General features: G+C 38.8%; 1 protein-coding gene across 1 annotated transcript in view; it reads left to right on the top strand.

Annotated features, from left to right (window-relative positions):
- The window catches only part of Arih1 (ariadne RBR E3 ubiquitin protein ligase 1), a 103,282-nt gene extending 94,034 nt beyond the window's left edge, over positions 1–9,248 (top strand). Inside the window, exons 12-14 of the mRNA XM_021206018.2 lie at positions 4,912–5,172; positions 6,515–6,627; positions 8,462–9,248. Of these exons, the coding sequence (XP_021061677.1) occupies positions 4,912–5,172; positions 6,515–6,627; positions 8,462–8,546 (459 nt within the window). The 3' untranslated portion in view covers positions 8,547–9,248. The remainder of the gene's footprint in view (positions 1–4,911; positions 5,173–6,514; positions 6,628–8,461) is intronic.
- The last annotated feature ends 6,486 nt before the right edge of the window (positions 9,249–15,734 follow it).

Below are 15,734 nucleotides of genomic sequence, written 5' to 3'. Positions count from 1 at the left end.
TCCTGGAACTCACTTTGTAGACCAGGCTGGCCTCGAACTCAGAAATCCACCTGCCTCTGCCTCCCAAGTGCTGGGATTAAAGGCGTCCACTGCCCAGCGGATGTTAACTCTTAACTTCCTACACACACACACACACACACACACACACACACACACACACACATTTGTGAGGTGGGAGGGTTGAATCTCACTGTTGAGTTTGCCTAGTATGTACAAGGCTTTGATTCACAGCATTGGGGTGGGAATGAAACCTGTAGTCTATATGATCTCCACTATGATTACTCAACTCTGTTTCTCCCCTCACTGCTAAGGAAGTCATAGGCTTTAACAAAAGACTGTGATGTGACTGTTTCAAAAAGCTTTACCTATGAAAAGCAGTTGGTATTCATATTTGACCAGTAGGCCAGTTTGCTAGTTTGGGTTATTTTGGGAACTCTTTTTTTAAATCTTGAATTTGTTTCTCATTCCAGATCCTGGCATTTGTTATTTGTATTTAAAGTTTTCCCTTTGATTTTTGAGGGTTTTGTTTCTAGGGATGATGATGATGTTGTCATCACCTGGCCTAGAGACCAAGCTAGCCTAGAGCTCAGAGATCTAACTGCTTTTCTCCTCCTGAGTGTTAGGATTAAAGGCATATACTACCACACCTAGCTTCACTGAGTTTTAGTGAGAAATAGTTTGAGAATCATCAAGTATATAAAGTCCTCTAGCACTCTGTGGTAATGTGGTAAGTTTGGGTTTCCGTTAGATTTTGGGAATTTGACACATTAGCAGACAGTAGCACTTAGTAGAAAGTTGACATTTTCAGGGAGATTACTTTCCACATACTGTATTTGCATGATGGCATAATTTTTAGGTCATAACTGTTGGTTTTGTACCTACCTGGGCCTTAAAATAATACAGCTTTGTCAGGCATAGTTGATGCATGCTGTAAAGAGCTCTGGAGAAGTGAGAAACAGAAACAGGAGCATCTTGATTTCGAGGCCACCAGAGCTCATTCCCAGACCCTCTCAAAATAGAAAAAGTGCAAAACAAAACATTGTTTCTCTCTCTTTCTCTCTCTCTCTCTCTCTCTCTCTCTCTCTCTCTCTCTCTCTCTCTCATATCTTGAGGTGCTTCAGTGTTGTATATGATATTTGGGTATGTTATCGAATAGTCGTGTGGTTTAGAGTTGATGTTTAAGAAGAGACCAACTACCTACCTTTCTTCTTTCTTCCTTACCCCTTCCCTCCTTTCCTTCCTTCCTTTTTTTCCTTTTTTCTAAGACGGGTTCTCTGTGCCATGGCTATCCTGTAACTCACTGTGCAGACCAGGCTGGCCTCAAACTCAGAAATCCTCCTGCCTCTGCCTTGCAAGTCTGGAATTAAAGGAGTGTATATATTTCTATATAGAATATTGTATATATTCTCTCAGATGTACATACACATAAATACATGTGTACCTGTGTAAGTATGTGTGCACATGTGTGTGTGTATATATATATATATGTATTTAAACATGTACATACACAAATCAGAAGTATGTGTATACATATTTATATGTGTGTGTGTATATATATACATATGTATATATATATATATATATACACACATACATACATACATACATACATGTGCATATATATAAAAAGCCTCCTGGATATCTATTATTTTTAGACTTTAAATCATGAAGAGGGAGAAATAGAACTGCATGTGGTAAGCTCACCCTTAATATTTACTAATCATTTTGCATATATTATCAGGTACCAAGTAATCATTTTAAAACAGTTGAACAAATCTAGAGACTACAGAAAAATGTAGGAATCTTTGGGTCAGCCTTTTTTATAAGAAAATATAATTTTAAAATATCTCTCAAATCAAAGATTATATTGTTTCATTAATAAGTAACAGGCTTACTGGATACCATTATTGTATGTAGATATATTGGGTGAGTGTTTGAAAATGAACCCTGTGACTGATGCCAAACAAACCTGTGCCTCACTGCTGTACTATATCTCTAGCTCTCCAGCCTGCACTGCTACCTTGTAATTATGTAACTATGTTCTACATTTGGGAACTGGGGAAGCACAGACTGACAGAGAGTCTTAACTCTGTAGCTGTGGTTGGTCTGGATTTATGCTGTCCTCAATTTTGGCAATATTCTGAGTGCTGGCATTACAGACATGCACTTTCACACACAACATCATATTTAAAGATAGCACTTATTTGAATCTACTATTGTCCAGATGATTTCAATTTTGTTATAAATTTCTTTTGGGTTTTATTTTTTTGAGGCAGAATCTCATGTTATAAAGTATCTCTTAAAGTGTAAATGTTTTGTATGTATAAGTGCATACATGTGCATTTTCACAGAGGATAATTCTCAGGATCTAGTTTCTTCCTTCCAGTTGTGATCTGGGATCAAATTCAGGTTGTCAGACTTGTGCATAGGTACAGTGATCCATCTTGCTTGCTCAGATTTTTTTTTTAAGGTTTGTCCAAATTGTATCCATAATTTGGAATTGATTAATAGCCTCATTTTCACTTTATATTATTCCCGTCCATTCCTCCCTTACTTATTTATTTATATGAGTACACTGTAGCTTTCTTCATATACACCAGAAGAGAGCATCAGATCCCATTACAGATGGTTGTGAATCACCATGTGGTTGCTGGGAATTAAACTCAGGACCTCTGAAAGAGCAGTCAGTGCTGTACTCTTAACTGCTGAGCCATCTCTTCAGCCCTGTCCCTTCCTTTATAAAAATAGCAAATTGGTTGATATTTTTGGAGTCAGGGTCTGCCTGAGACTCTATGTAGACAGGTCTGTAAAGCTAATAAGCAAATACAGACTCGATAAGAACAACATTGGACACTTAGTTGATGGTTGGAGAGACTGATCAGTGGTTAAGAGTGCATTGTCTGCTCTTCCAGAAAAGTCTGTGTTCCGTTCCCAGCACTGACACAGTGCCTCACTACAAGTTTTAAAAAATTATTTTTTGGTTTTAAGCCTAGCCTTTAACAATTTAGAGCCCTAAATTTTTTTTAAAATAATTTCTTTCCAGCCCTAAGAAATTATTTTTCTTAAAAAGTGTAAAAATGCACTTTAAAAAAAAATCACTTAGTTGTGTGCTGGAGTACATCTTTAATCCCAGCACTTGGGAAGTGGGGACAGGTAGATCTTGAGACAGCCTAGTCTACAGAGTGAGTTCCAGAACAGCCAAGGCTATGGATCCCACTCCCCCCAGAAAAAATAAAACAAACAAACCCACTTTGCTGCTTGTACTGCCTACTTTCATTTACCTTTTTTGAGGAGCTATTGTGATGTCTTTTTGCCTCAGGGTCGTTTTCTACTCTATTTTTGCTCAGAGTACTGGATTTTCAAGAAATTTGCTCAGCTTGCACAAGTACCTAGGTTCAGCTACCAGTAGCACACACAGCTGCTGCTTGTCTTCTAACTCATTGCATTCTATCTGTCTTAGTTAGGGTTTTACTGCTGTGAACAGACACCATGACCAAGGCTACTCTTATAAGGACAACATTTAATTGGGGCTGGCTCACAGGTTCAAAGGTTCAGTCCATTATCATCAAGTTGGGAGCATGGAAGCATCCAGGCAGGCATGTTGTAGGAGGAGCTGAGGGTTCTCCATCTTGTTCAGAAGGCAGATAGAAGACTGACTTCCAGGTACCTAGGACAAAGGTATTAAAGCCCACACCCACAGTGACACACCTACTCCAATAAGGCCATACCTCCTAATAGTGCCAGTCCCTGGCTAAGCATATATAAACCATCACACTGTGCCAGCTGCTGTCCAGTAGAACTTTTTTGTAGTGGTAAAAATATTCTTTAGCACCATTCTTTAATTTGTTTGCCACATGTGCCTCATGGCAGCTGTGTGGAAATTAGTATGTCATTCATGGCAGTATAAAATAACAGAGGGAACTAGATGACTTTATTCCTAATTTAAACTAAATACTGTTTTATCTGCATATATATCAAGTTTAAACTAGCACTTTTAGTCAAAAAATCTATTTACATTCATAGAAACTGATGTTTTTATATGTATATAGTATTGATTGGTTCTAGCTACATAATTATTTTTGTCACCTTGGGCTCCTTTCATTTTCTCTGTTTAGAGTTTTGACATTTACGATGTTTTAAATACACAATGCATTATTTACAGGTCTTCCTGTAACATACTTTTCTGAGTACAGTGTTTTTTTGATTCTTCATATAAGTCAAGATTTTGTAGTATATGTGTTTCTGTACAGGCTTAGCATGTTGTCTTCAGGACTATCCATGTTGTTGCATATTACCAACATTTGGTTCTTTCTGGCTGAGCAATACTATTGAATGTATAACACCATTTCTTTGTCCATTTGTGAATGAACTCCTGATTTCATGTCTTTTTCTTTTTCTTTTTGTTTTTTTTTTTTTTTCGAGACAGGGTTCCAGACAGCCCTGGCTGTCCTGGAACTCACTCTGTAGACCAGGCTGATCTTGAACTCAGAAATCCGCCTGTCTTTGCCTCCCAAGTGCTGGGATTAAAGGCATGTGCCACCACTGCCCGGCTCATGTCTGTTTTATTGCAAAAAAGTAAAAGTACAGACATATTCAGCATTATTGTTTCAGTTCTTTTTACTGGATGTCCAAAAGTGGTAATTCTGGTTCCTATGATGATTCTACTTTTAGTTTTTTGAGGGCCTTCCATGAATTTTCCATAGTGATTCTACTAATTTACATTCCTATCAGCAATCTCATACAAGATTTTCCTTCACTCCACATTATTGCCAACTTTTGGTATCTTTGCTCTTTCTAGTGATGAGGTGTTTTAACATACAAGGTGCTATTATTGTGCCTTACTTGGACACCTGCTTTTGTATACAATATGTATGTCATAATTATAGACCTTTGTTTTTCTTACTGGGTCAGCGATCTAGGGCGGCCCTGCAGAGATACCTGTTCTACTGTAATCGCTATATGAACCACATGCAGAGTCTACGTTTCGAGCATAAGCTGTATGCGCAGGTGAAGCAAAAGATGGAGGAGATGCAGCAGCACAACATGTCCTGGATCGAAGTGCAGTTCCTGAAGAAAGCAGTCGATGTCCTCTGCCAGTGTCGTGCCACACTCATGTACACTTATGTCTTCGCTTTCTACCTCAAAAAGAATAACCAGTCCATTATCTTTGAGGTAGGACGAGTTCCTGGACATGGAGAAAGGCTGCCTTTTTTCAAAGAACAAAGTTAAACCTTTTCTTTTCTTTTTTTTTTTTTCCTTTTTCTTTTTAAAAAGTCCTTCTTAAAGAAGAGAACCTTCTTTGTTATACTTAACTGCATGGAAGTTTATGTGGGTTAGCTAGCTAATTAACTATACAGGTTCTACAATCAGTCCTAGATTTTAATTTTGATTTTCTTCATCATCAAAGCTCTGAAGACTTGCAACAGATTATTTCTCCTCTTAATACTTTCCTTCTCCACCTGGTAGTTTTCCTTTTTTTTTTTTTTTGACAGGAGGGTTTAGCTAGGTAGACCAGGCTACTGTCCCCTCCTGCCCTAGCCTCCAATGTGCTTGTGCCACCACACCCAACTCATGCATCAATTTTTTTTAAAGATTTATTTATTTTATGTACAATATCGAGGCTAGTTTTGTGATTTTTGAAAACTTATTGTGAGCCAGGTGCTGAATAAGCAATTGATATGAATTGTGTCACTTAATGGTGCGAACCCCACTCTGATCTGAAATAGTGAATCGCTGGCTTTGATGGATCATGACTAGTCCCAGCATTCAGGAAGCAGAGGGAGGCCCATCTTTGTGAATTCAGAGCTAGCTATTCTGGTTCTATGCCAGCCACAACTACATAGTAAGACCCTATCTCAAAAAAACAAAAACTAAAAACAAAATAGCAACAAGAAACAAAAAATAATCCATAGGATACTGATCTTTGCATACAATGTGAAATAGATTTATTCAGCTGACACTTGTTTCTAACCTCAATACTGCAGAGGCAGGTGGGTCTCTATGGGTTTAAGGCCAGCATGAGTTACAAAAAAGTTCTATGCCAACCAGGATTAAACAGTTGATGTTGTCTTTTTAAATATATGGGGCTGGGCTGGCGAGATGGCTCAGAGGGTAAGAGGACTGACTGCTCTTCTGAAAGTCCTGAGTTCAAATCCCAGCAACCACATGGTGGCTCACAACCATCAGTAATGAGANCTGGCGCCCTCTTCTGGTGTGTCTGAAGACAGCTACAGTGTACTTACATATAACAATAAATAAATCTTTAACAACAAAAAAAAACATTCTCCATCCCTCACCCCACCAACAGCTCCAAAAGAGACCAATTTAAAAGAAGGGTGGGGAGGGGCTGGAGAGATGGCTCAGCAGTTAAGAATACTAACTGCTCTGCCAGAGGTCCTCAGTTCAAAATGACTATATCAGTGTTGAGAGTAAGTATATCGTCAGTAAAGTAGCTAAGATGGATTATATTTTCGCTTGATTTTTGAAGCTAAAATTAATATTCTTTTGCTTTCAGAATAATCAAGCAGATCTAGAAAATGCCACAGAGGTGCTTTCGGGCTACCTTGAACGAGATATTTCCCAAGATTCTCTGCAAGATATAAAGCAGAAAGTCCAAGATAAGTACAGGTGAGATTTTAATGTCTGATGGATGAAATTTTCTGCCAGTGGTGAAGTTCTTTATGGTTGATGTAGCTACTGTGTTTCCCAGATTCCTTCTGTCTTGTATAAGAACTTTTGAGAGTATACTGAGAAGTATAGAGGAGGAATCTAGCCATTTATTCTAATGGCTTACTGTACCTCTGTTGAAATCTAAACTGTAGGGAAGAAAGGTTTTAAAAGGAATAAGTAGCATGAGGGAGTGGTTCTTTAGAGTTTTTTGTTAGCTTTTATCTCTTAGGAGAAACTTAACTGAGCTCGGGTTAAACAGCACTTTAGTTTTTGATAAATTAAAAGTACAAAACCGGACTGGAGAGATGGCTCAGCGGGTAAGAGCTCTGACTGCTCTTCCAGAGGTCCTGAGTTCAAATCCCAGCAACCACATGATGGCTCACAACCACCAGTAATGAGATCTGACGCCCTCTTCTGGTGCATCTGAAGACAGCTACAGTGTACTTATGTATAATAAATAAATAAATAAAATTTTTTTTTGAGGCAGGGTTTCTCTGTGTAACCCTGGCTGTCCTGGAACTCACTCTGTAGACCAGGCCGGCCTCGAACTCAGAAATCTGCCTGCCTCTGCCTCCCGAGTGCTGGGATTAAAGGCATGTGCCACCACCGCCCGGCCTCTCAACAAAAAGCTTTCTCCCAAAATGTTTTCCTCACATGCTGGTAACTCTTTTTAAAAACTCTTTTTAAATTTATGTGTATGCATGTATATGTGTGTGCTTACGTGTATTATATGGATGTCCACAAAGCCCAGAAGAGGGAGTCACATTCCCTGGAGTTGTGGGTTTGGGTGCTGGGAACTGAACTTGGATCCTCTGGAAAAACAAGTAATGTTCTAAACTGCTGAGGCATCTCTCCACCTCCTGATGACTTTTGTTTTGTTTGGGTTTCCTTTTTGGTTTTTTTTTTTNCGGGGGAAAGTTCTCTCTGTAGCCTTGGCTGTCCTCTGTAGATCAAGCTGACCTTGAATTCACAGAAATTCACCTGCCTCTGTTTCCCAAGCACTGAGATTAAAGGTGTCTGCCACTGCCACATCTACCACCTGGCCCCAGGTATTATAGTAGTAAGGAAACTGGGAAGTTTGAAGGCCTAGAGATTTAATCCCAGTGTCTTCACTTCCTTTGGCTAACTGTAATTTTTTACATTTATTTTATTATTTATTTATTTATTTATTTATTGGTTTTTTTGAGGCAGGGTTTCTCTGTCTGTCCTGGAACTCACTTTGTAGACCAGGCTAGCCTCGAACTCAGAAATACGCCTGCCTCTGCCTCCCAAGTGCTGGGATTAAAGGTGTGTGCCACCACTGCCCGGCTTTTACATTGTATTTAAAATGCTTGTACAGTTAACCAACACTTTATTTTATAGATGGGAATAAATGACCTATAAAATTAACTGTATAATTCATACAACTATGGATTTGAATCATTGTCTTAAAGGCACATTAGAACTTCTAACACTTGAAGACTCTAAAATTTATTTCTGGCACTGGGAATCTGAGTCTAAAAGCAATATCTTAGGAAGGAAGGATAGATCATTGGTAGACTGTTGGTCTAGCATATACATGGTCCTGGGTTTGGTTTTCATCCAGCAGCCCTAGAATGCAAAAAAAAGAGTCCTTAGAACATGTAGTAGATGCAGTTTGATAAACCTGTGCATCTAAGTCTGAAAATGTTTATAGCAGTTAACAGGTGCTTTCTTCAAAGCCTGGACTAACTCTAGGAATAGTCCTTTGTAAAAATTAATGCCTCTTTCCCTTTTAGAGTCTGACAAGCTTTTTTTTTCTCTTTGATTACAGATACTGTGAGAGTCGACGAAGGGTTTTGTTACAGCATGTGCATGAAGGCTATGAAAAAGATCTGTGGGAGTACATTGAGGACTGAGACTGGCCCTGCATAAAATGAACTCTGAAAACTTTACCATCTAGAGTGCTCATGCAATTAAAACAAACACAAACAAGGAGGCACTAAGCCTGTTCTGACCCCGCTGGTCTGTAGTACCAGAGTTCTGTTTTGTTAACGGAAAGTTTAAGTAAATTATATTGTAATAAAAAAGGTAGATAAACCATTGTACAACAGTATTCTAGGCCGCCAACAAAGTGTGACAGACACACAAAAGCCCTCCAACTTTAACTTGTAACGTAGCTTCATTCTCAAAGCTGACTTCCTTTTTCTTTTTCCTGAGTGTAGTACAGTTAAAATTTCAAATAGCTCCTTGACACTGCTTTTCATGTCCAAACCAGCCATTTTGTTGTACTTTGGTAAAGGACCTCTTCCCCTTCCTCCCCTGCACATACACACCTCCACACACAGTTGGATTCACTTTCTCTCATACCCTCAGGTCATGAGTGAATAATGATTATTAGCTACTTGTAAAGGAAATTCTTTGGAGGGAGAAGGGGATAGGCAGCAAGAGGACTAAAAAAAAAAAAAAAACACAAAAACTTTGTATATGACTTTTAAAACAAGAGGACAACACAGTATTTTTCAAAATTGTATATAGCGCATATGCATGGATAAAGCAAGCGTGGCACGTGTTTGCATAATGTTTAATTACAAAAATATTTATTCTTTAAAAAGCTTCAAGATTATGTCTATTTGCTGTGCATTTTCTTTCAGTTGGCTTTATCTTTTTAGGGTTGGGTTTGGATAAAGGTGTTTGTTAAGCCCCTCTGCAAGACCTTACTAGAGTGCTTTTCCCCTCCTGAGGTCAGTTTGCCCTTTGTGGTTTGGTTGTATCTTTTGCTGGCCAGGGGCCTCATGCCTAGAATTCTCTGCTTCTGGATCTAGATCCAGGAAGTCACGTTCTAAGCAAATGCCTCAGCCTGTTAAAGGGTTTAGTTGCTTCAGTTCATGAATGATCCTATCCCAACCTACTCCTCTGTGGCCTTGATGCCCCCATTTCAGCCTGTGTGCCCACACCATGCTCACGGCCGTAGGCTTTCTAGGCTCCCCATCACATCTCGAGGAGGCATTTCAAAATTTCTTTTCCTGTTTTATTTTTCCTGAATTGCTGCTTTGAGCCTTTTAAATTTTAGTTATGGCTCGTCTCTCATCCCTTCTTTATGTTAGGGTATTGAATACAATGTTTTCACTTTAAATATAAATAAATAGCCATTCACTTAGTCTGAGATTGTGAATTAAAATGGTGGATACTGAAATTACTTGTGTGTTGCGGTGGGTTCAGTTTGAAGGCAAACACCACTAGAACATGATACTCCCATCAGTACATTTGAGTAGGAATCACTGAGTTTGCTTCTTTTCTATTGTCAGCATATAGGAGAATAATGCATTTTAGCTGTGATGTCCATTTTTATGAAATTTCTACTAAAAGCTATGTTAAAAGTAAAGGATGGTGGTGGTTTTATTAACTATATACTTGTTTAGGCCACTCTGCCTGTGGTATTTGTCAACAGGTCAGCACCCCTAACCCTGTCAGTTTTATATAAGAGTGCAGAGTGAACTAGGCAACTAGATCAAGAGGTAAACTATTAAATGCCAGTTTTGGCTGAGGACCTCTTTGTCTTCCTTTAACTGTCTTGTGCCTAGGGAGTGTTTACCATTTGTGAGGCAGCTGTGTCTGTTCTTGCATTGTACATCTTATTACTCCATTGGGAAGTAGGTTCACTTTCCTCTGGCTTTTTGCCTAAGTTAGGCTTTGCTGAATCACCCTCCTTTTCCTTTTAGAAAGGTTGTTACATGAGATGTACTTGCAACTGTTCTTTTCCCATCAAATCAGTGAATGTTTGCTCACTATATTATGCTGCTTCCTTAAACCACTTGTTGCTTTAGGATCAACTTGTATCTTTTTCTTCTCTCTCCTTGTCACCTCAGGTGGCAAATCTGAAGTCAAGTGTCTGCTTTTCCATTTTCTCTATCCCCTATCATTCTCCCATTATCCATTTGACTTTATTTTAAATAATTGCATCAACCTTAAGACCTTTATCAAAACCAAGGAGATTTCAAAGAAAGCTCAAGTAAGTTCCTTTCCTGGTGACTTTGAAAAGCAACCAGAATTGTCACAGATAGATATATGTGGTCCCTTAAAATGCTTTGTGTATGTGGTGTTTAAAAAAAGTTAGCTTCACAGTATCCAGGTCTGAGTGTCATAAGTTCTCTTCATGCCCTGCCCTGCATCAAGCATCCAAAAAGAGTGTGCATCTCATAGTCTCAGTCCCCACCATGGAGGGATAGTGTAGTTGGTGACACTTTCTAGTCCCACATGGGACCTGAGGATATTGCACTCACAATTTGTGTGGATCAAGGGGAACTGGCCCTCCTGCTACATCCAAGTTTTTAACAACCGTCTCCATATCTGACAGCACTTCCAGACTTTACCTGCTTCTGTCAGTAGCTAGCTTCAGTGCTCCCAGCTGGGACAGGCAAGCCATATTGTTAACAGCGTCCCTATTTGACCTACCTAAGTCTCTCAGAGGGCTCTACTTAAACATCAGGGTCTCCCTGTGTTGTTGAGATCAGTTACATTGTCAGTGCATGCTTCATTTGAGCAATTCATTGAGCAACAGGTGAATTTTCAATGATTTACAATAAAATTTTGATCCAAAGCTCAGGAGACATACCATAGTGGTAAATGGAGTAGCATATAACATTACCAGACTCTAAATTCTTTGTAATTTGCTGCAACCCAGATTGTATATGTTTTATGTGTGTTCAAATAAATATATTAAAGACACACGTGTATACATACACACAAATAGATCCAAGACTGACTTGATTTGAAATGGTTGAATCTGCAGTGTAATGTGTGGTTCACCTGTAAGTAGGACTTGAAATTTAGAACAAGAAGAGTAAAAGGCTTAAATGTAACAAATTCTTTTAGCTACGTCCGGTTTAGAGCACTTGGGGGATGGGATGGGGTGGGTTGGTGAGACAATCAGATCGATAAATTGATTAAATGCTCCTAACCCTGTAATTTTGTGCATAGAGCACCTTGTGCTGTGGAAATAACTGTTCTTAGATTTTCATTGTAACTGGACTGTTCAGGTTGCCCAGAGGGAAAGAACATTCCTAATTCTAATAAAATAAACTTTTATTTTGTTATTCCATTAGTTATTTATGTTTATTTTTATAGTTGAAAATAGATAACTTAGGTGGGGAACTGCCACCTGTATAATGTGCCTTATTCACTGTTCCTATTTAATATAAACTGTCAAGATTTGGTTCAAGTTCTATGTAGGGAACTGTGAATGAGACCATCCCCAACATTTAATTTGGCTAATTGAGAGTTTTCAGAAGTATTTCTGAAAGCTTTCTGGTTTCTGCATCTTAAGCATTGACTTTAAATTGTTTGTGTTGTAGTAGTGATACACATTTAGATGTTCTGTACATCTTGGAATGTCAGTTTTTTAAAGATGAGATATATAAAACATTCTAGCCTCAAAAGGAATCAGCTTTCACATAAAAGCTGATAGTCCCCATTTATGGCTATTAACATGGTACTATCAAACCAGACTTGACATTTATCACATCTATACTCTGGTTTGTCACTTTCTTTAAAAAAAAAAAAAAAAAAAAGTGGAGTAAAGATTGCTGTTTGACGGAATAGGGAAATAAAATTTAATAACTTGCCTAAAGTTTCACAATTTTTTCTGAGACTAGAGTGATATCCAACTACCTCTGTACAGTTTTCTTATTCTGGTCTCAGAATGATGTAGCATCCAGAACCAGAAGAAGTGACTTTTTTCCATACTTTGACAACAGCAATGCCCAGCAGCGCCCCTTTGAGAGGGTTACTGCTTCATCCAGGATTGTCCTGCTTCTCCGAGAAACCAGCCTTGAGTAGAAAAGAGCCCTTCCCTACTTGCAGGTTGGGCAGCTAGTCCCCATGTTCACATTTGAGATCATAGTCCCCAGTGGCAGCCAGACCACGAGTTACACTTGAAAATAAATAGCTTGGTGTAATTCGATAGGGTATTTGCAGTTGTTGACCTTGTCCCCTTCCAGTGGAGAGAATCTGGACAGTCTGCTGGGACTTGTTACAGAATCTCTTTTTATAGATGATAGCTGAAAATGCACAGAGCAGCTGCTAATCTTTTGAGTTCTAAAGACAAGTTCTCAATGTAGCCCAAGTTGGTCAAGGATTTATGTAGCCAAGAATGGCCTTGAACTTCTGATCTTCCTGCTTCTACCTCTTAAGTGCTAGGATGACAGGCATGTGCCACTAACTCCAGCTTAGCATGTAACCATAGGATCTCAGCATTTATCACTGCAACTGGAGAGTGTGGTAGGAGTTTTGGGGGTTTATTTTTAAACCAAGTATCGGCACTGTAGCCCAGGCTGACCTCCAATTTAGAGCTTTCCTCCTGCCTCTCTGCCTCCTATTCACTGGGATTACAGGTGTGCACCTATCAACTTCGGAGTTGGGGTTTTTTTGTTGTTTTGGTTTTTTTAAGGTAAACATCGGTGGGAAAACGGCTCCTTCATAAATGAAAACTGTGCACTCAAGTTTTTTTCCATTTATCTTTGGGGAAGTTGGTACATATTTTAAAGAATGTGCATCTGTTAGTCTTTCAAGTTGAATTAACCAACTTAGAAGCTCTCAATTGGAAGTCAATGTGACTAAGAATAAAGACAACTTTAGGATTTTCTTGGTGTATTTGTGTCGGTTCTTCCACCTCCCTCCCCCAGCTGCTACTACTGATCTTTCTTTAGGGGAAGTGATACTGCTTTCTTCAGAAAACCATTTTTCAACTGATAATGGTTGGGGTGGTTTTCAGTGTAGTTGCCAGTTTACAAACCAGTCACTTTGGCACTTAGCATCTCTAACAATGGATCCCTGTGGGGTCCAGAGGTACCAAACTCAAATGCAAGTCAGGGAATAGGGTTAGACTGCTCCTATTAGCTGAATTCTAAGAAAATACTATTAAATCACTGCAGTGTTAAACTTTGACTTAATAGTGTGTCCATGCTTGTCTGGTTTGATATATTCTATTAAGCTATGTTTCTTTTTTTTTAAAAAAAAAAAAGGGGGGGGATACTATGGGGGTCAAAGAAAGTGGATAAAATAAAGCCTAGTCACAAATCATTATTTAACCTAGGTCTTTTGTTTGCTACTTTTCTATTGCTATGACAAAGCACAATGACCAAGGCAATGAAACTATTAATTGTGCTTACAGTTCAGATGGTTAGAGTCTGAAAGTACATATCATGACTCAAGTAGAAAGCAGACCACACTGGGAAGGATGGCATGATTTTTAAAACCACAGATCTGCCTCCAGTGACAAACCTCCAGCAAGACCACATTTCCTAGCCCTTCCCAATTTCACCAACTGGGGACCAAGTATTTCAAAGGAGGTTCAAGCAGTCAACAAAAGGTCTGTCAATCTGTGTGAAGCTCTTATCTAAGGCTTTGCATCTAAATGGGTGGTCCTATTACCCAGTGGAGCCACATTTGACGGATTGACATTCAAGTAGTTTTACCAAAAGTACACACCCCCCAATCTATCTTTTATCTATCTATTGGTTCTTTGAGACATGGATTCTCTGTAACAGCCCTGGTTGTCCTGAACTCACTCTGTAGACAGGGTGGCCTGATCCACCTGCCTCTGCCTCCTGAGTGCTAGGATGCTCCACAACTACCTATGGCCAATTCTTTTGACTCTTCTATTCAAAACAGGTTGCTTTTATTTTAAATCTCAGATAAACTAATCAATTTTTTATGTTTATGAGTCCTAATTTAATGAGCTAAGAATTCTAGGGCCTTATATTTTGAGACCCTTCAAAGATGACCAATCCTGACATGATGACATTGGCTCTATATGCATTAAGTAACATTTCCTGAAGATAGCTTTTGTGCCTTAACTACCTGTAAAGCTTTCTTCACTGACTGCACCTGTGTGAAAGTTGGCTCATTAGCTTTGCAAGATACCTCCAGTCTTCCAGAGACATCAAGTAGCTAAGATTTCCTGTATGCAAAATAGAACTGCCATACTAGCCTTTCACATGAATAGCCATTTGAATCATGCCCTCAGCAACTAGCTCTTCTGGAATAGTTGGTTTAGACTTCAATTCAGGAATTCAGATCCTAAAAGTTTTAGGGACCCTATCAAAAGGGATGTCTTAACTTGCTCTTGCAGAGGACTCTGCTACTCCTGTAGGTGTCCTTCCCTTAGGGTGTAGTATAAAATGATCTGCACTGCCATTTGTGGCTAACTTGGCAACAGACATTCTAATGGGATGCTATAAAGTTGTTAATTATATCCACTCTCAAGCCATTTATAACTTAATTGCTGGTATTTCTGGTATAGATGAAGATGTTTGCTTATTAATAAATTTCTATCACATTCTGGCTTGTGGTTCATTTCTACCTGTTGAGGCCAGAGCATAGGGAAGTATGACCTGCGTATTCGCCTGATTGTTAAAGATGTGCTTTAAATTTTTTAATTATTGTGAGACATGATCTTACTATAATTATATATAGAACCAGCTAGGGCTTCAAATTGCAACCCTCTCAGCGCTGGGATTGTAGGTTTGTTCCATTATGCCCTATCCAGGGAATGATTTGGAAAGTCAAGACCATAAACATCAGAGAATACTCAGTGAAGTGTAATGATAGTGTTCCTTTATGCCTTCTCCATCCCAGAATTTTGTTTTGAATAGCTTGCAAGAAAGTCAACAAAGTATTATTTTTGAAAGAACCCCATGATGCGTTGTAAAAATCAAATGGGTACAATCAGTGCCTTCCAATGACCAAGTGTTAGCACATTAACTCATGGACTCAGATGGCTGCTTCCATGACATTGCTTCACAGGTTCCAAATGCTGTTTCTTTCAAGGGCGTGTGAGTGTATGTCTCTAAGATAAATTTCATAATCTAGGGTCTTCCTCTGAACAGATTCGAGCCCACAAATCACACTGAAGAAAACAATTGGGAACACAGTCTCTTGGAGTGGTAATTTCATATTAACAATGTGTTTATCAGATATAAAGATTTCTCTTCGGTAAATTTCACACAGCTTACATTTAGTGGGATATTTTTAGAACTGTGTACACTTGTGTAATAACCCAAAAAAGATGCAGGAGAACACTATTAAGCTCCATTGTTTTTTTTTTT

This window comes from Mus pahari, chromosome 10 (genome assembly GCF_900095145.1).
Source record: "Mus pahari chromosome 10, PAHARI_EIJ_v1.1, whole genome shotgun sequence".
NCBI lineage: Eukaryota > Metazoa > Chordata > Mammalia > Rodentia > Muridae > Mus > Mus pahari.
This window is presented reverse-complemented; position numbering and strand designations above follow the sequence as displayed.